Here is an 18,212-nt window from a genome sequence, read left to right on the forward strand (position 1 = left end):
CACCCTTGTTGTGACGTTTAAATAGCATACCAAAGTCCATTCACGGGACATTTTAACATTAGCTAGACCTCTGATACACACATTAAAATGCTCTGCTGCCTGCGAATGGGACGAGCTAAGAAATAAGAAAATGTATGAAGCTACATTTTCTTATTTCATTACAGCGTTTTAAAGGATTATATTTATTTGGACTGTAATTTATCTGATTATTCTGAAGTCTGGTGTATTTCTTTGTATTAAGTGTCTGTACTGTGTTGTCTGTATTTTTGTAAACATCTTTCTTGAAAAAATAGCGATGGAAACTCCCACTTAAATAAATAATTAAATAATAATTTGAAAAATGCAAATTCTTCTTTCCTTGCTTCAGTCTGACAGTGATTTTACTTTTTAAGTTGTTGGTGGAAGCACACAGCTGTGACATATTTTCATCATTACTGCTTTTGTTATTAACAGGTTTGCACTACATAATGATTCTAGCTTTAGTTTGTTGCTTCTCCTGTGACGTCATGTCTTATCTACTGTTAGCTTACCTGAGGGGAAGAAGCCATGGTCATGAAACAGCTGCATGACGAGGGCCCGACGCTGATCCAGTGTTCTGCGCAGAGACGAGTACGAAACCCTGTCCAATTCTCCCGGGGGAACCTCGCCTTCTGGACCTGGTTTCACAGAAAGGTCCATCAGACCAGCGTCAGGCCATCTCGGCATCTCTCGATAGGTTGTAGGTGCCGTACACGTCATACCTGCTCTGTCGAAGGTAAATATGTCTCCCTCACACTTGGCGGCGCTCTTGGGGGTGTTGGGCTCTGAGCTGCAGCTGGACAGGCGACGAGTCTTTCTCCTCGGGGAGCTCGGGTCTTCCCCAGTCAGCTCAAGGTCTGGAGGGAGACGGACGCGTGAGGAATAATGAAAGGCAAGCAAAGGAAAAGAGGAAGAACAGAGACTTTGAATGTGGGGATTTTGTTCCACAGGATATCAGTTGTTCAGATCTAAAGTTTGGAGTCATCTCTGAATTTCTGACTCGTACCCGTGGAGTTGCGTCTCTTCTTGCGGTAGCTGGTCAGGATTGCTCTCGGTGAGGTGGCCAGACTCTGCAGAGTGGGCGAGGGAAGGACCTCCTCTGGGTTAAACTCTGGCAGCTCAGCAAAGCGTTCCTCAAAGTACGTCTCCGAGAGGAGCCTGCACACACAAACACAGTCCAGTTGTGCGGTGGTTCAAGTATCAAGGGACGACTTCTGAATGTATTCGCATTCCTTAAGGCCGAGTTCTGCCGTGACTTTCTCGCCTCTGCGGCTTCCGTGCTACTTTCCTACCATCTAAATAAAGAACATCAAGAGTAAGCACTCTGCCCACTCACATTCAGTAAACAGAGTTTCCACCATAATCTTAGAAAGTTGGAGGTTTGGCCGTGCACTAAAAACAGACCTGGATGCCACTACGCTTTAAAACGAGTGCTCATTAATAAAGTCAACAAATGGAGTCCTGTCCAGGGTGCTGCTAGTTTCCCTTCAAGCTGCCAAAATTACATAAGATTCATTCCTGTTGTATGCGCTCTCTCAGCTTGAAAATATGTAAACTGTTAAAATGAAAGGAAGTCTTTTTATTTTTTTATTTTTACCAAGACCAGAAAGCCAGAAAGAGCTGGCAGACTTGGCTTATTTTTCTCTGATTTGGCAACGATTCCATGAAACTTCAGTCTGACCACGGCGAGAGCAGATCTGGACTTTAATAAAAGCTTTTCTTGCAGCCAAAGATGGAATCTGGCTTCATTATAATGCATACTTACCTGTTTCACATCAGTTTATACAGTCCGAATCTGAGGTTGCTTAAACCAACAAACCCACACAGTTGTAGAAAATATAAGAAGCAACGTTAGAATCTCAGGAGTCTTCTGACATAAAGGTTTATCAGCCCACTTACTTGTCATGAGAGTCAGGCGTCTTTTTGAGTGGCGGGGGCCGAAACTTGGTCTTCTTTGAGGAAGAGGGAGGATCTCTTTCTACAGGTGGAGGAGGAGGGGGGTCCAAACCTGAGGGTAGTGGTGGAGGTGGGGAACGAGGTCCAGCCTGGGAACACAGTGCGAGGTTTTCATCTGTTAAAGGTTGCACTGTTGGTGTGGTTGTTTCTGAGGACATGAGGAGCTTTTTAAACTCTCCTGTGAACGCAGAATGATTTTGGCCAAAAATTGTAATAACTTAAGGTTTAAAGTTCAAGGAACTCCACTGCAGGATGTCTGTGGTGGAGGACGGGGGGCAGGATGACAGAGGAGAGCTGCTGGAATTAGACTGCATGACGGACACTTGATGCATATCAGAGACAAAAGCAGCTGCAACAGTTTTGATTCTCTCTCAGGCTCAAATGTCGAAACATTTTACTTCCTCTAAGTGAATGACTTACAGACACTCCCAATGCACACTGAAGGGTGAGCCAAAATCTCAAGGCGCATCTGTCTATATGTTGTTTGAAATATCACCAGTCCTCCTTTTAATTTTATAGTGGTAGATGAAGGCAGCATCTGGAGCTGGCATGACCTTTTAGGACGGGAAACTCGGTTCATGGGAGAAAAGTGAAATGTAAAAAATGATCACTTTATCTCAACTACCATGATTTGATCTGTGGTTGTTCAAAAATCTCTTAATTGTATTTCAAAATTGTGATTTGTTGTGAAAACTTCCAAAATCACTTCACACAAGTTCTGAAAAAGAATCTGTATCGTTCACAGATATTTTTTGATTTGATTCTGATTCGCTCGGAGAAACATGTGGTAAACAGATAAAAACTTCAGATATAAAAAGTATTATTATAGTATGAGTGAAGGCCCCATGCGGCTTTGTTCACCTCTTTGCTGCTGTTGCCCGTGCTGAGCTCCTCTCTCTCCGTCTCTCTGCCTCGCTTCTTTTCACAGCTCTCTCGCTCGTCGTCCATCTCACTTTGTTTCTCTCTCTCATATCCATCCCTCAAATTTTCTTCTTTGATGCACAAAGTGGTGTCCTCCTCTTTTTTCACTAAAACACAAAATAGATCATTTTTACCAAATTACTTATCCAGTTAAAAAACTTGCACATTGCTGTAATTTTCCTTTAGAAGTGGACGTCTGATGAAGCCCACACTAAACTATAAGATAAGTACAAATAAATCCACCAGTGTTCTAAATCAGTGGACCGTTACCTGCGATGATGCTGCTTGTACAGGTGCCCATCGAGGAGCTGGTGACACAGCTCGACAACCCCTGAGCGTCACTCTGAGCATCCAGCTGGCTCTCGTGCTTCACCTCCACCTCTGTTCCCATGCCAGGGTGAGGGGTCGCCACCGCTGAACCCTGCAGCCCTACAGCGAGCGGAGAGGGAGGGTTCGCCACGTCCTGAGCTGGAGCCGCCCCTGCAGGCGGCACAGGCGTCACTGAGACCACGCCAGTGGGCAGAGCAACGGGTGGTGCAGGGTAGATGGCAGTTAGTACCTGAAGAAGGAAACAGGAAACCAGGCATGTCAGCGGGTGAACTAGACTGAAGTGAACAACAACAGTGTTTGAAAAGACACTCCACCCGATGCTGCCAAAAACAGGTCTGACCCCTCCCTGCACCGGGTCCTTGCTGGCGTCCCGTGAACTCCTGGACAATGGCAACGATACTTTTGGGATCTGTATGTCCAGCTTGTTTTGATGCTTGATCGGGAAGATTTTGTGGACTGTGCCAGAACACGAGGTTTCCCAGCAGACCATCACATTGTAACCAGATGATCTAATTCACTTCACCTGTCAGTGGGCTTAGTGTTGAGGCTGATTACTGTGTGTTTGTTTTGTTTTGTGCTCGGATGACGTTTAACTATTTCATATTCCACTGGCGAGTGAGGAAAACTAGTCTATAGTGTGTGCTTTAAAAAGAAAAACCAAAACATAGCAGTGACTTCGACGGCAACACAAAGTGGTATAAGTAAGCTACAGCCTCGAGTTACAGAAGTACTTTTTTTTTATTAGCATTTTAATAAAATAAATGAGTAATTACTTAAGTTGGGTTAATATAGTTATTTTTACTTTATTTCTGTGTTGCTTGACAGATGGCAGCAGGTTGGACAGTTTCTTTTTTTGGTTCACTGATCCCAGTGATGTTGTGATGTTTTGGGTGGGTTTATTCACCCGCTGAGCCTTTTGATCTTTGGAAATCCACATCTCATACTGGTTTGTGATGTTTCCAGTTAGAATAAGGCCTCTCTTTCTCTAAAATTAACAGCCACGTCCAAATACGGGATTAATGATTGTGGTGACTTAGACTTTGCCGAGAGAGATGGTGGGAATTCATCCAAAACAGGGGCTACAAAGCCTACAGTGTGCATCTTGTTCTCTGTGCACCACACTGAGTAATTATTGATTTTCCTCTCTAATATGAATTCTAATTATTGCATTCAATGATGGCGACATGTTTGAGAATGCAGTCATGGATGTAGAGTACAAACAGGAGGGCGTTACCACCCTGAACTCCTTCAGCAGGTGAGACAGTCACTTTGAACTGTCTGGGGTCTGTTTTAGAAGAAGTCTGGTACTTAAACATGTACATGAAGACTGATTTTGTAATTGTTTTCACATCTTTATCATTACTTTCTCTCTCACACCTCTAAACTGTAGTGATATTTGATACTGTGCAAATCTCTTTTTACCTGACGACCGGTGGTGCCCGCTGTCTGTCCCGGAGAGCTCTGTGATTGACAGCTTAGAGGCTGAGCTGGGGCGAGTAGCGGAGGCTGACCAACGACTGGCTGAACCAGGGTTTGTGGAGCTGGGGCGATGGCGGTGAAGCCCAGGGTTGCCAGAGAAGACTGGAGATATGCAGGACCAGGGGGTTGTGGACCCTGCTGGTGCGTTGCCGTGGTGACACCTGGACCTGACTGAACATACGTGATCCTGGACGAGAAAAAAGCCATATCAGTAGTGACCAGAAAAAATACATAAAATAATAATAAAATGATTAGTGTACGTAAAAGACGGTCGTAGCCACCGGCATCATGGTCCTAATTTGTCGGTTTTGTGTTTTCTAGTTCCTTCTGCGTCATCTGACTTTGACTTCATGTTTGCCAGTGAGTAATCGGCCTATTTTACTCTGAAAGTTAGGTTAGTCGTGTGTTTTAATGCAATCTAACTTCCTGCCTTTGTTACTTTTCCCTCCTTTCCTGATTGTCTGACTTGCCTTTCTTAACTGCTTTCACCTTTGCTTTGCTACCCAGTCAGCCCTCTGTGTATATTTAACGTGTCTGTTTTTTGTCAGACTGTGTTCATGCCCTCTTATCCTGCCTCTGCCATGCTGTTTTCTAGCCCTGTTATTGTTTTACAAGACAAGCGAGTGGAGAGCTAAGTAACTGAATAGACAGTTGCACCCATGAACTGTATGGTTGCAATGCACAGACACATATCTGCTAACAGACTAACAGCATACTAGAATTTAACTCACCAAAGCTAACTCACACAGTCTGTTAGTATAATTAATTGCACAGCAAACCATGTGATGTGTTGCATAAATGCACTAAAATTCTCCAGAAGGCTCTAAAATTGGACCAGTTAGCTGCTTGCTGTCTCATTAGTTGTATCGTTAGTTGTGTAGTTACATAACTTAAGACACTAACAGTACTTAAAACGTAAGTCAAAATTCATCCCCTGTACAGTCTGTATGAAGAAAATATTTATTTGCAGCTGGATCAGATAAATATTGGGTTTGTTTTAATAAATATGGTTTAAATGTTGGGTGTAAATCTGTTTACTGTCTATAAAATACTCAGTCATGATTCCAGCTTTAAAGAAACTTTCAGAAACTTCTCCGTATGTAGCAGTTCTCTTTTGCAAAGTCTAAGGCTTTTTATAGTTGGTGTCATAGTTCACATGGCTGCAAGGGATAATGGAGAATTAAATCGTGCTCAAAGTGTTGACTTTCTTCATCTGCATTTGCAGCACATTAAGCGATGGCATGACCCAGCTAAAATCAATATCTGACAGCATCTTTTAAAGTTGTTGAACTCCAGTGTCTCTGAGTCCTTTCTGACCAGCTCACTCATTAGTCCAGTAAAGTTTAGTCAGGGCACGTTTTGCTTGTCTTTCAGGTGTTAGGCCTGTGTTACTGACCTGGTGGGTGGAGAGGTCAGGAGAACGGTCTGTGGGGGCGCAGCACCGGGAGTCATCACCGTTGCCATGGAAACAGGATAGGGGCTCCCAGGATGTACTGTTGCTGCACCGCTAGGGTGGACGTTGGTCTGCACAACAGGCATGGAAGCAATCTGGATGATCTGGAGTGGGGGAATCAGAAAAACACCATTAATTCCTCACCAGGTTTCAGTTTTTTAGAGAACAGGTTTCACATTTTATCATCTCTCTGTCATGTATCCAGTATTTAAAAGCTATAAACATACAATGTATTTTCATGGTTGTGAGAAATCAAAAGAATTAAAGCCGGGTTTCTGAGCCTATAACAACATCTCAAGCAGACCTTTGAGCTCGAAAAACAAAGAAAGCAATGGCGTACATGTAATTCGCCCTCAGTTCAGGTCACGGTGTGAAAGCAAATGACTAAACTTTTCTGTTCTTGTGAGAAAGTTTAATTCCTTCCTAAGAATTAGAAACAAAGCCACAAATGTGACAGCCCCCTCACTAATGTTAACGACCATCATCTAATTAAAAAGCTTATAGAGATCTGTCAAAAGACTTGATATCTTTATAAGGTCATCACAGAGATAAAATAGCTTCTTTCAGACGGTGCATGAACTGACTCAGTATAAGATAAGAGTTGTCTTGTAAATAAAGTCCAAGAAAGAAACATGGAGATGGAAATCAGCATAATAGGTCCCCTGATTAACGATACAAATCGGGTGTCCTTGAGCACTGAAAGAGATATTATAAAAAGGAGACATGGCATTCAAATTATTCTGATTTGAAAAATACCCTAAGTCTGCAACACAAAGAGGGCTGAAGTAAGAGGTAGAAGTTTCACTTTCAGAGGAAAGAAAGCTTTTTAAAACCTCATTTTGTAGCAAATTTAGCACTCTGACATCAGATTTGACTGATGATTCTACACGTGGAGTTTTTATGATCTTTTAATTTAAATAACGCTCAACACAACTTCACAAATAAGAGTAAAAGGCTGCTTGTAATGTGTGAATCTAATTTTCTTACTCAAAAAGAAAATTTTGCTCCAAATCAGATGAGTAAAACACGCGTGGACGTCCTCGTGTCATCTGCTTTGTTGTCGCCTCACTCGGGTTTTAACGTCGCTGCTGCTCCGAGCCACCGGGCTGGCAGGTATTTATCTCTGACACCGTGTTCTTACCTTGTTTCCTGTCGCAGGGCCGTTCTGCACGGGAAGAGGCGGAGCCACCAGGGAAATGGAAGGATGAGGAGGAGTAGACCCGGTTCTCACTGTTGCCATGGGAACCAACATCTTGCTCTGCAAGACTGGCGACTGGGTTTGGACTGATTAGTGAGAAGCAGGGAGAGAGAGAAAGAGAGAGAATTAAATCACTCAGCGTGAGGAACAGATGAATCGAGTCAAAAGAGGGGAGGTGAAGACATCAGAGGAGCGGCGGTGGGTGGAGACACGCTGAGACGGAGGGAACATTTCAGCTACAGATGCTAGTGAAATTCCTTGCTGATAACAAGGTGGAATGACGTCCTGTTGCTTCTTATGAACAGAGAGTGATTAGGACGTGGGCGGGCGGCGGGCACTCATAACTCATGTCAATCATGTATCTCCCGTTTATGTAAGCCAATCAAATCTACTGTAGTGAAGGGAAGAGCAGCAGAAAGAAAAATCAAAGAAAGACATTTTTACTTTTTTTTGCCATTTTTTTTCTCTCTCAGCCAATCGTTGCTCTCTGTCTCACCTCTAGTCCCGGGGCTGACTCTGATTCCCGCCCCCGAGTGCACGCCATTGGCCAGGGCGGCATTTGCGGGCAGGGAGAGGATTTGCTGGTGAGTGAGTTGAGGGGAGGAGGGGCTCTCGGTGGGCAGGATGTACTGCGCCTGTCCCGGGGTCGTGGGGCAGGCGGGAGGTGTGAGAGAAGAGGTGGTGGCAGCAGTGGGGTGGAGCTGGAGGACAGGTAGGGGGCTTTGGATGTGTAGGGAGAGGAGCTCCACTGCTTGAGCGGGTCCCAGACCTAGGCTAGTGAGCAGGCTGCTGCCTCCTACAGGGGTTACACTGACTGGACCAGGGGAGGAGGACGACAGGTACCCACCCCCTGCTGTGATCGGCAGCTGCTGAGCACCTCCACCCCCAATCAGGAGAGTGGCCTTCTTGTCCTGTGGCAGGGTGCTGAGGGTGATGGCTCCTTCCACCGGCTTGCTGGCGATGGGGATGGGCGTGCTGGCGATGGGGCGCACAACGTTAGTCACCATCGTGGGGGCCATGCGGACGCCGACCGGGGTCAAACTCTGCTGGGCCAGCGGTGGAGGAGGCTGGGCGATGGAGAGAGAGGAGACACCCTGCCCACCTCCTCCATTTCCTTCTCCTCCACCTTGCTCTGTCTTTAGGGCTCCCTCGCTCTCATCCTCTCCTCCATCTGCACCTCTCTTTCTCTTCTTCTCTGACCCGTCTTCAGGACCTCCTCCGTTACCGCCACCGTTCCCTTTAGCCGAGGAGGAGTCGGAGTGAATGATGGAGGGAGAGGAGGAGGGGAGAGAGGAGCGAGCCACAGGCTGGAAGCCATGCTGGAGGGAAGAGAGAAGCACAGAGATCAAAGGGGGAAAGTTAATATGTGAAGTTCTTCTCAACTTACAGTAACTTTGAAAAGTCTGTGGGTTTTTAATGCTCGATGGGAATAAAGAAATGCAGAAAAAGCCTTAAAATAAAGCACCAACAATATGATGCTAATTTAACGCTGATGACTCAGAATCACTTTCGATCAAACAGAAAGAGCTTTGTGCTAAATTTCAAACTTTACAGACTCCAAGAACAAGTCAAATAAGACAAACACATGTTGAATGAACATCTCTTTAAACCCTGCACGTACCTGTCCATCTGGTTCATCCTCATCGCTGTCTGTCACCCTCTCTTTACACTTCAGGTCGATGGAGCCTTCAGGACATGAATCTTCTGAGGGTGAAATATCACACAACCCCTTTTATTATTAGAATAATTATTCTTTATTCACCTACAAAACATTTTAGCCTTATCAATTTCATTGATCTCTTTCTTATTTACTCTCTTCAAAAAATATCGGCACAAGTGCACAAAACACACACAGCACACTTCAAACCTTTCGTGGGTTTAGATTTTGTTTGGATGTTTTGCGAGTGGTGGACACATTGAGTCTCATGTGTGAGAGCATCCAGCGCTTTAAGGCTTTTTCATGAATTTTTGGCTGAAATGTCTTTATTACAGTTCATAACAGTTAAAAATAGAACAGAGGCTCTGAGGATTTCTGATTTCTTTATTCCTGTTTTATTTCACATACACCTGCTGAATCCACACACGCAGGCACGATTCACTACTCTGCCTTCTTTTGGGTCTTTTGTTAATTGTGCTTATGTCCCGTATTCACCTCAGTGATGAATGAATTCTTTCTATTCTAAGTCAGGTCTTTTTTCCTTTTCCTTTCCTTTATGTTCCCTGTTTCGATTTAACTGATACTCTTTCTTCTATTTCAAAGTGTGTCATATTTCCTTGTCTTTGTCTCCTGTTTTGTCCATGTGTCAATCTCCTTCTTTCTTCTTATTTCCTGTTTTATTTTGGTGATGACGTTCTCTTTGCCTATTGTTCCTTTGTGATTGCTGCCCCGCCCTCATTAGTTTCATCTGTATTCAGTTGTGTCCACTCAGTCCTGTGTATATACCCACTGTATTCTTGTCTCTCCACTCTCAGCTTTCAGTTTTTCTCAGTATTATCCACACACTGTAAAAAAGATGGCGGTAACGTCACTTCAGAAGTGAAGCTTCAACCCTGCATTCTTTCTAATGACCAGCAGGGGGTGACGCCTCTGGTTCCAGTTATATAGACGTCCATGTGAAAACGGCCTTTGCTGTAAACACTTTCGTTCCCACACTCATCACACCAAAACGGTGGGATTTCACCAACCAGTGGGTGACATCATGGTGGCTACATCCATTTTTTAATGCTATTTATGGTTTTTCCTTCTATGTGTCTGCTTTAGATTTGTGCTTTTATTGTGAAATACTGGACCTAACTGGACTCTTCTAAGTATTTATCAGCCATTTAAACCTTGCCTTTTGTTTATTAATCTTGCCTCAGTTTCCTGCATTTGCATGCTCTCTCCTGCAGATCCTTAATACCATGTGTTTGTGTGCGTGACAGGGATATTTACTTGTGTCACAAAAGATCTAGTAGCTGTGTGAGCTCACAGAGGAAGATTAATGACGAAGAAAGAGACCTGCCCTGTCAGAGGCATTGTTATACTTATGAGTATAACAATAATTATTATTATTTTTTTAACAACAAAAGTCTTCAGCTTCCTACTGGGCGTAGTGAAACACACATGTTTATAATAGTGAAAAGGAAGTATCCTGTAGGTTGACTGGAAAATCTACACCTATGACTATGAATTGATTTCTTCTGTAGAGCAAATGAGACAAAGGTTGTTAAGGCTGCCTGCAGACTTTCACAGCTACACTGGGAATTATGTGCTGTTGTGGTCGTGATATTTTAAGACTAGCAATTAGCAGCTGAAGTGTTAGGGCTGCATGACAGAGACACTTTTTTTTTTCAAGCATTAGGTATTTGCTGACAGAGTCACACTGAGTAAGAAAACAGAAGTTTACTGGCCATCATGGGAACTGAAACTATTACTCTCTGGTTATGAAACTGTAACCTCACTAAAATCACTCTGCAGATAATCTCACTCACCCATGACATCATCGTCTCCCTCTTCCTCACAGATGACCATGCGTTCCTCATCGCTAGTCACGTCCTCGCTGGCCCCACCCTGGTACAGCGACTGAGGCGGTGGACGGCCGCGAAACAAACCTGTGCCGTCCTCCTGAAAGTGGAGAAAGAAAGACGGCACATGAAGTGATTTCTCTAAAATATATCACCGACACTGAATGACACCAGCCAGCATTTATGTCCAAAGTATGGGAGATTTATTTTTTTTAGGAAAACAAAAGTATTTTATAGTGATTATGACACAGAGTGCCACTAAAGTTACTGAATGTTTAAATAAAGTTTGCCCTGAAAAATGTAAAATAAATCATTTTTAAGCTACGTCCTGCAGTATAACCAGTGATCTGGAACTACTCTGTGTTTTTGGTCCCTGCACATTCTTCTCACGGCACAGAGATATCACTATTTGTCCTAATTTGGTTGCAACTAGTTGTGTAATTTAATATGAGTGGGGAGGGGTATCTTTGGTGGTTTTACAATATTTCATGTATGAGTAATTGATTTGTAAACCTCAAGTTGTGGCTGTTCAATTCAGTTTTATTTCTATAGCGTTAATTCACAACAGCTGCCTTAAGGTGCTTTATACTGTAAGATAAATAAGCGGCACTCGATAACAGTAGGATGGAAGAAGTCCCTTCTGACAGGAAGAGACCTGCAACATAATCAGGGTCAGGGAAGGGCAGCCATCTCCTGGGATGGTCGGGGGAGAGAAAAGTAAAAAAGGGAAAGCATAGAAGACAAATAAATACCACAGACTATGGGAGAGAGAAGACAAACATTACTGAGATGCAGTGAAAAGTGTGTAAAAAGGTCAGGGGGGAACAAAATGCTCAGTGCATCACGGGAAGTCCCCCAGCAGCTTGAGGCTATAGCAGCGTACCTAAGGGATGGTTCAGGAATGTGTGATCCAGCCCTAACTATATGCTGTATCAAAAAGGAAAGTTTGAAGCTGAATCTTAAAAGTAGAGCCGGTGTCTCTCTCCTGAATCCAAACTGCGAGCTGAGAGGCCTGATAGCTGAAGGCTCTGCCTCCCATTCTACTTTTAGAAACTCGAGGAACCGCAATTAAGCCAGCAGTCTGAGAACAAAGTGCTCGGTTGGGATAATATCATACTATGAGGCTTCTCAATCTACAGCAAGACCTGATCATTTAGGACTTTGTATGTGAGAAAAAGGATTTTAAGTCAGTTCTGGATTCAACAGGGAGCTAAAGAAGAGAAGTCAGTACGGGAGAAATATGATCTCTCTTTCCAGTACTCTCGCTGCGGCAACTGAGCCTCGCTCAAGCTTTTCAAGGAGCTTTTAGAACAACCTAATGATAGTAAGAAATTACAACAGTCCAGTCTCGAAGTAACAAATGCAAGAGCTCATTTTTCACATCCGTCTGAGATAGGATGTTTCTAATTTTAGAGATTTTGCACAGATGAAAGAAAGCAGACCTAGACATTAGTTTAATGTGTGCACATATCCTGGTCTAGGTTCCTCTTTCCAACTTCACTGAAGTCAGCAACTCGCACACATTGCTCGAGGCATTATTATTTATTTTAAAGTCACCTTTCTGATGCATGTTGCTGTGAAACAGACACCTCTTAATGCATGTTGTGGGTTACAGATGGATTAAAATCTCATTAAAATTACATGTGGTGTGTGAATTCTGTATGTAGACAGCATTTCACAAACAATCTGGCAGACGAGGTAACCTTGGTAACAGATGCATGTATTCCAATTATTTACAATAAAGACTGAGACACAAATTCCCAGGAGTTTCCCCCGAGAGATGGAGGAAAACAGGATTGTCTTAAAATATGGGAGAAACCCGTGAAAAAGGTGTTAGTGTTGGAAGATGTGCTGTTTATAAACTCTAAAGAAATCAGACAGAAGTAATGCAGCTATTATTAAAGCATGCATACATTCTTTACGCCCGTGGCATCAGATGAACGCCTTCAGACAAAAGCGCTCGCATGTAGGCCTACTCCTCTGTGATTAGGAGCGAAGCAGCAAACACCAGTCTCATACCTTCAAAGGCACACAAAAAGTAGAAAGCGAAACCTTTGAAGTTGGAGGCTGCTCTCCCCCAGAGCTTCCACTGGGTTTTCAGCAGCAACAACTCGAGCCCTCACACAAAGCATCGAGCGAGTCCATTTGAACTGCTTTTGAACAGCATTCGGCCAAAACGCTCTGCGGTCTGAGGGACACACGTCTGCGGTGTGCGTGCAGAGGCACACACAAACACTGCAACCGCTGAGTTCATGTGGGTTTCTTTAAGTTACTTCACTCTGTTGCTTCTTCATTTCACTCTGGGATGCATTTTGCTCTAAGAAACTTGTTAAATACACTCAACTTGACACATTAAATAGATTTACGTGGGTGTTTTTCTGAGAAATTACACTGTTTGGTAAGTAACCAGTTGGTGGTATCCAGTGATCTGAAACAGCTTTCTTCACAGTCTTAAATCTCCTGAGTCTGTTTGCTGCCTGGCAGCTACAGATTAACAACCTCGCACCTTCTCCAGGTCTCTCTCCCACTCCCTCTGCTCCAGGGTGTGCACTGCACTCTGGGAAAAGGCTCGGGGACGGTGAGACGGCCCCCCAAACATCCCTCCTCGACGCTCCGATGCCCCCGGCCATCCCGAGCCTCCCCCCTTCCCTTCCAGCACCTGGGACTCTGAGTGGGCATCTGGGGAAGAGAGAAGAGCAGACTCAGAACAAAGATCAAATATCACATTGAATCATCAAGGAGCGGATCAATACAGCTTCAAATCAATACGTTTATACTCAGAAACGCTCCTTTATATTCTGACAGTCGAGGGGTTTAGTTATTGTTGTCCATACTGAACAAAAGCCTGACACTTGATACAAATGTGTGTAACGCTTTGTGCATTTTATAATAAAATACAAGCAAATCCCTTTAATACTGAAGACGAGGCTCTTCCATTATAGCAAATAATCTTAATCACAATGACTTTGTGATAATTTAATACTGATATTCAGCCTTCCCCTGGCTCATCTAGAGAAACATTGTGAGTTTTATTTCCTCTAGATGGAGCTTTTTAAACAACAGCTCTCTTTGACTCGTCTTTCCTGAAAACAGAGTGAGTTTGAGCTTTTAGGGAGGGGCAAAAGAGAACAGGTGTAACCTAAAGTGGTGTGTTTATGTCACACCAAGACAAAAAAGGTGAGAGTAAGAGTGCTGATGGCCCCTGATCTGAACTTGCCAGCTGACTGGGGTCATTTTATAATCTGTTCATGCTGCTTTGCATTTTGATGTGATGATTTTTTTTGTGGGTATGAAAATGTAAAATCACCTGAGTAAGAAATGGATTTGTACAGTTCACCAGTATTTTTTTGACTTGCTTGGAAAAATTGTTAAATTTCGTAATATTACTATATTACAGCTAGCAAACTCGATACGTTTTATACATATAAATTATGTGAAGATCTAAAAAAAACAATGCTTCATAGCAACAGTTGGTATTAAAATTCACTGCAGAACTTATGAAGGTTCGTAGCGATTCACAGATGGTTTTTTTCCCTTTAGCTTAAAAATGCAGATTAGAGGTGATCATCACACACCTATGCTCTCTGACATGCTCCTCTCCCGTGGCTCCTTTGGGGTACCCCGGCCCTCTGACAGAGACTTTCTGCGGTCCTTGTTACACCACTTCCAGTCTGGGTGGGCTCTGAAGTGGGCCTCTTTCACCTGAATGAGGAGAAAGATGAGGAGGAGGAGGAGGAGGAGAAAAGGTCTTCAACTTTCTGTTGATGCAGTTTCAGTTTCTGAATACCAGCTGTGCAGATTTCACAGCTCATGAAATTTCCCCCAGTTTTTTTTAAATCGGATAATTACACAGAAGCCACTTGAAACTGGATGTTTACAGCAGCTAACGTGTTAGACTCGTTAGCAGTAAACTCAATTCAAAACATTTAACCAATTCATTACAAGAAAAAACACAGAAGTAATAAAATAGAAGGAAAGAAGAAGAATTTGAGGGTGTTTGTTTACCTGAAAGGCCAGATCATGGTACTGCTGCTTTTCATTGGGCCCTAAAGCGTACCACCACTCGCCCAGGATCTTGCTGACTGTGCGGTTGTCCTGGTTGGGATGTCGCTGGTGCACCAGGGCCCGGTGGCGTTTACTGAAGATCATGAAGGCATTCATGGGACGGCGGATGTGGTCCTTTTCCCTCTGGTTAAAGTTTGGCAGAGGACACGAGTGTTTATTGTAGTGACATTTAACAAGCAATCACCATCTGGTGTTCCACTTCTATTTTTTACATCTTGTCTGCTGGTTGACTGGGTGCACTCCGGACTGACCTTTCTGTCTCCGTCCTTAGGCAGTGCACTGAGGGACTGTGTGCGTCTCTTAATGGTTCCAGTGGAAGGCGATGGATCGTTGGCCAAACCCGGGGAAAACCTGCATCCACACAAAAAGAAAAGTGAAACTGAGACTCTGACTGAGACGGGAATTCAAGGGAGATTCCTCAGTCTGAGGCTTTATCCTCTGTCCAGACGTTTTACCACAGTTTCCCAAAAAATAATATCCATCCACGAATGACTGCATTGACAGGAAGCAGAGTGACACAGAAAATATTACAGGAGAAGAACTCAAAAGAAAGACCAGAGATTCCTTTGTGAGGACCACCTTCGACATTCCCATTTTTCCCTACAATAACTTTAGATAGAAGATGATCCTGGTATCATAAATGTAAAAGGGAGACCTTTCATGAACAGCCCCCTACCCCACAGGAACATTTAAAATGCAGTTCAGTTTTGCTATTTAAATTTCAACATAGCTTATGATACTGATCCTCAAAGTTGGCAAAAGTCATTCTAACAAAATGTGATTTTGGCTAGAAATTGTGACACTTGAAGTATATTCGTCATTACAAAGCGAATATAGCAACACATTAGAGTCCTACTGGGATGAGTATCCATCATCAAGTGATGACACAAAAATGTAAAATGAATACAGACGTGAGAAGACTTACATCGCCAGGCATATGTGAGCCTGGCTTTAATGTTTATTTTCTGAGAGCGATAAGCCCCAGTCAGGGAGCGAATCTGTCTCCAGTCTAACTATAAAACAATCCCAGAGTATGGAAACTAAAACTAGGTCAGCACTGATATCACAAGTCTGTGTTTTAGGGTTTTCTGGAGTAACATTTACACCTTTTAAATATAAAAGCATACTAGTGTGGCTACATACTCCAAGTCAGGAAAGCAATGCAGCAGAAGGGTCTCTGATGCAGTAGTGCCTGCTTATTCAGATATCTCACTCCTCCACCTCATATGTTTTAAATTTGTTTCACAAATTTGCTGCAGGAAGGGAAGGTTCAGCTCACTGTGGCGTTTCATATGAAGTAACCACTTAACCAGTATGAAATGTCGTGCTGCAGAAACCACAAAAAATGTTTCCTTTTTAGTGGTTACCTGCAGTTTTCTATGCAATCATGAAATAATGGAGCAGTTCTTTCCATTTGTGTTGCTTTTTCCACTTCGTGTATCTTTCATCTGCTGTAAATTTAGTTGGCACGACGTTTCTCACCTGTTCGAGACTCGGTGGTAATTTCTAATTATCAAAACAAGGCTGGGTTTTTTTAAAACATCCCCTTTGCTACTCACAAAAAAACCAAACAAAAGATATAAATTAATGAATAAATAATTAAGTCATAGAAATAAAGGTTTGTGGTGGAATGTGGTGGATGAGTCGTCTCAGACTGATGAAACAAACGGCTTCAAAGTCTTGTGGTTCAGCAGCAAACACTTTTGTATCCCTTGCCACAGGGCAGCAGGGTGATCAGACTGTGGCTGATATTGTCTTTTAGTAGCGTTTCAGCTCTGTGCAGACACCTCAAAGCGACCGTCGCTATCATTAAGCCTGGTAACTACAGAGAATGTATTCAGTGAATTCCACTGAAACGGCTTTTTCTGCTACGAAACTGCATTTCCCCCCCGAGACACTGAACTGGTTCTGGGAAAAGGGAACCAAACATACATAAACATACATAAGTTTGACCTGCTGCTGTAAACAGCAGTTAAAATAAATGGTAAATGCAGTGATGTGCTTTACTTTTTTTTTAATATTATTTCAACATTACTGTTGTTTATATTAGGCTGCTTTGAGTCTCTAACATGCTGGGCTAAAACATGATTTTGGCTTTAGATTTGGTTACAGTTTTTAACAGTCACACATGGCAGATATGGGACCAAATCACTACCCACCTCTATGTACTCTGAGGGCCTGAAACTCAGAACATGTTCATAATATGAAGTTCAAATTTTGTAATTATTATATAACTCACATTAACTAAAATTATAAATAAATTAGCTGATTATGAGGCTATCAGGTGGGATCAGGTTTGTTTAACCCTACATGGAATAATCATCCATGAGTATAAGGTGATCGTGATTGCAGAAAACAGAGATTGTTGTTGTGAATACAATACTGGAAGTATTAACTATCACCAAAGGAAGAAACATCCAAAAATAAACTCTTTCACAAGTTTAAAAAAATGGTTTGAATGCATTTTTTTTTAATTCCAAGTATTGCTGAATCAAAGTGTTTGCTTGCTGTTTTGAGCAGTGGTGTCAGAGGAAAACAAGCATCAGATAATAAAAAGAAAAAAGAAATCTGATAGAATGCACAAAAGCTTAACTAATCTGTGAATTTAGATAGTGGTTAGACTGAGTGTTGATTCTATCTAGTTTTTGTTTCTTTGTATTAGTATTTTAGTTGCTCACGAAAGTGAAAAAGACTGTATTGGATCAGCAGAAACTGCATGGGTATCGGTACAGGGATGAGAAAGTGTTAATAAGCCATATGCATTCATTGCTTGACACGATTTTTTATAGACCACCAAGAAAACAGAAATATTTTTAAAAATCTGTCAAAGCTTTGTGTAAAACTAAAAACTATATCGGTATTGATTAGGGGGGAAAAAACAGAAAAAACTAACTGAGTTTCAGAAAAAAGTCAGACATTAATCAAGTGTGACATTTAACTTCTAAAACAATTTTTTCTGCTCATAAATGCGTGTAAATAACTGTAATTCGGCATGTGAATCAAAAAATAATCATGGACATTACTATATTTTGAGTTTTTCGTCAAGCAGTACATTTGAAAATGTACATTTTAGTATTAAAAATACAATTCTGATTAAAGAGATTGCACATACTGGTGGAACAACCACTACAGAAACATAAAAAATGATTTTGGTCATTACTAATACTGTTAATTTAGTGTAGCTGAGAAATAAACCTTTCATTGTGCGGTGGTCTAATGAATTTATTAAGAACTGTACAGGTGTTGATAAGAGTTCACTGTACTCAAGTACAGAAACCTGACTAAACT

General features: G+C 42.5%; 1 protein-coding gene across 3 annotated transcripts in view; it reads right to left on the reverse strand.

Moving 5' to 3' along the window:
• Positions 1-18,212, reverse strand: part of cica (capicua transcriptional repressor a) — a 50,242-nt gene that overhangs the window by 1,837 nt on the left and 30,193 nt on the right. For 2 of the 3 annotated variants that reach the window (XM_013915835.1, XM_013915836.1), the window contains exons 6-21: positions 15,176-15,275; positions 14,865-15,047; positions 14,435-14,561; positions 13,366-13,538; positions 10,827-10,959; positions 8,977-9,059; positions 7,852-8,674; positions 7,299-7,441; positions 6,101-6,261; positions 4,648-4,891; positions 3,166-3,454; positions 2,836-3,002; positions 1,918-2,063; positions 1,025-1,176; positions 741-875; positions 531-656 (exon numbers count right to left, since the gene is read on the reverse strand). In XM_013915835.1, coding sequence (XP_013771289.1) covers positions 531-656; positions 741-875; positions 1,025-1,176; positions 1,918-2,063; positions 2,836-3,002; positions 3,166-3,454; positions 4,648-4,891; positions 6,101-6,261; positions 7,299-7,441; positions 7,852-8,674; positions 8,977-9,059; positions 10,827-10,959; positions 13,366-13,538; positions 14,435-14,561; positions 14,865-15,047; positions 15,176-15,275 — 3,185 coding nt within the window. The remainder of the gene's footprint in view (positions 1-530; positions 657-740; positions 876-1,024; positions 1,177-1,917; positions 2,064-2,835; positions 3,003-3,165; positions 3,455-4,647; positions 4,892-6,100; positions 6,262-7,298; positions 7,442-7,851; positions 8,675-8,976; positions 9,060-10,826; positions 10,960-13,365; positions 13,539-14,434; positions 14,562-14,864; positions 15,048-15,175; positions 15,276-18,212) is intronic. The other variant, XM_005752713.1, reaches the window with a different exon arrangement.

This window comes from Pundamilia nyererei, unplaced genomic scaffold, assembly GCF_000239375.1.
Source record: "Pundamilia nyererei isolate P.nyererei 1_Seehausen unplaced genomic scaffold, PunNye1.0 scaffold00374, whole genome shotgun sequence".
Classification (NCBI taxonomy): domain Eukaryota; kingdom Metazoa; phylum Chordata; class Actinopteri; order Cichliformes; family Cichlidae; genus Pundamilia; species Pundamilia nyererei.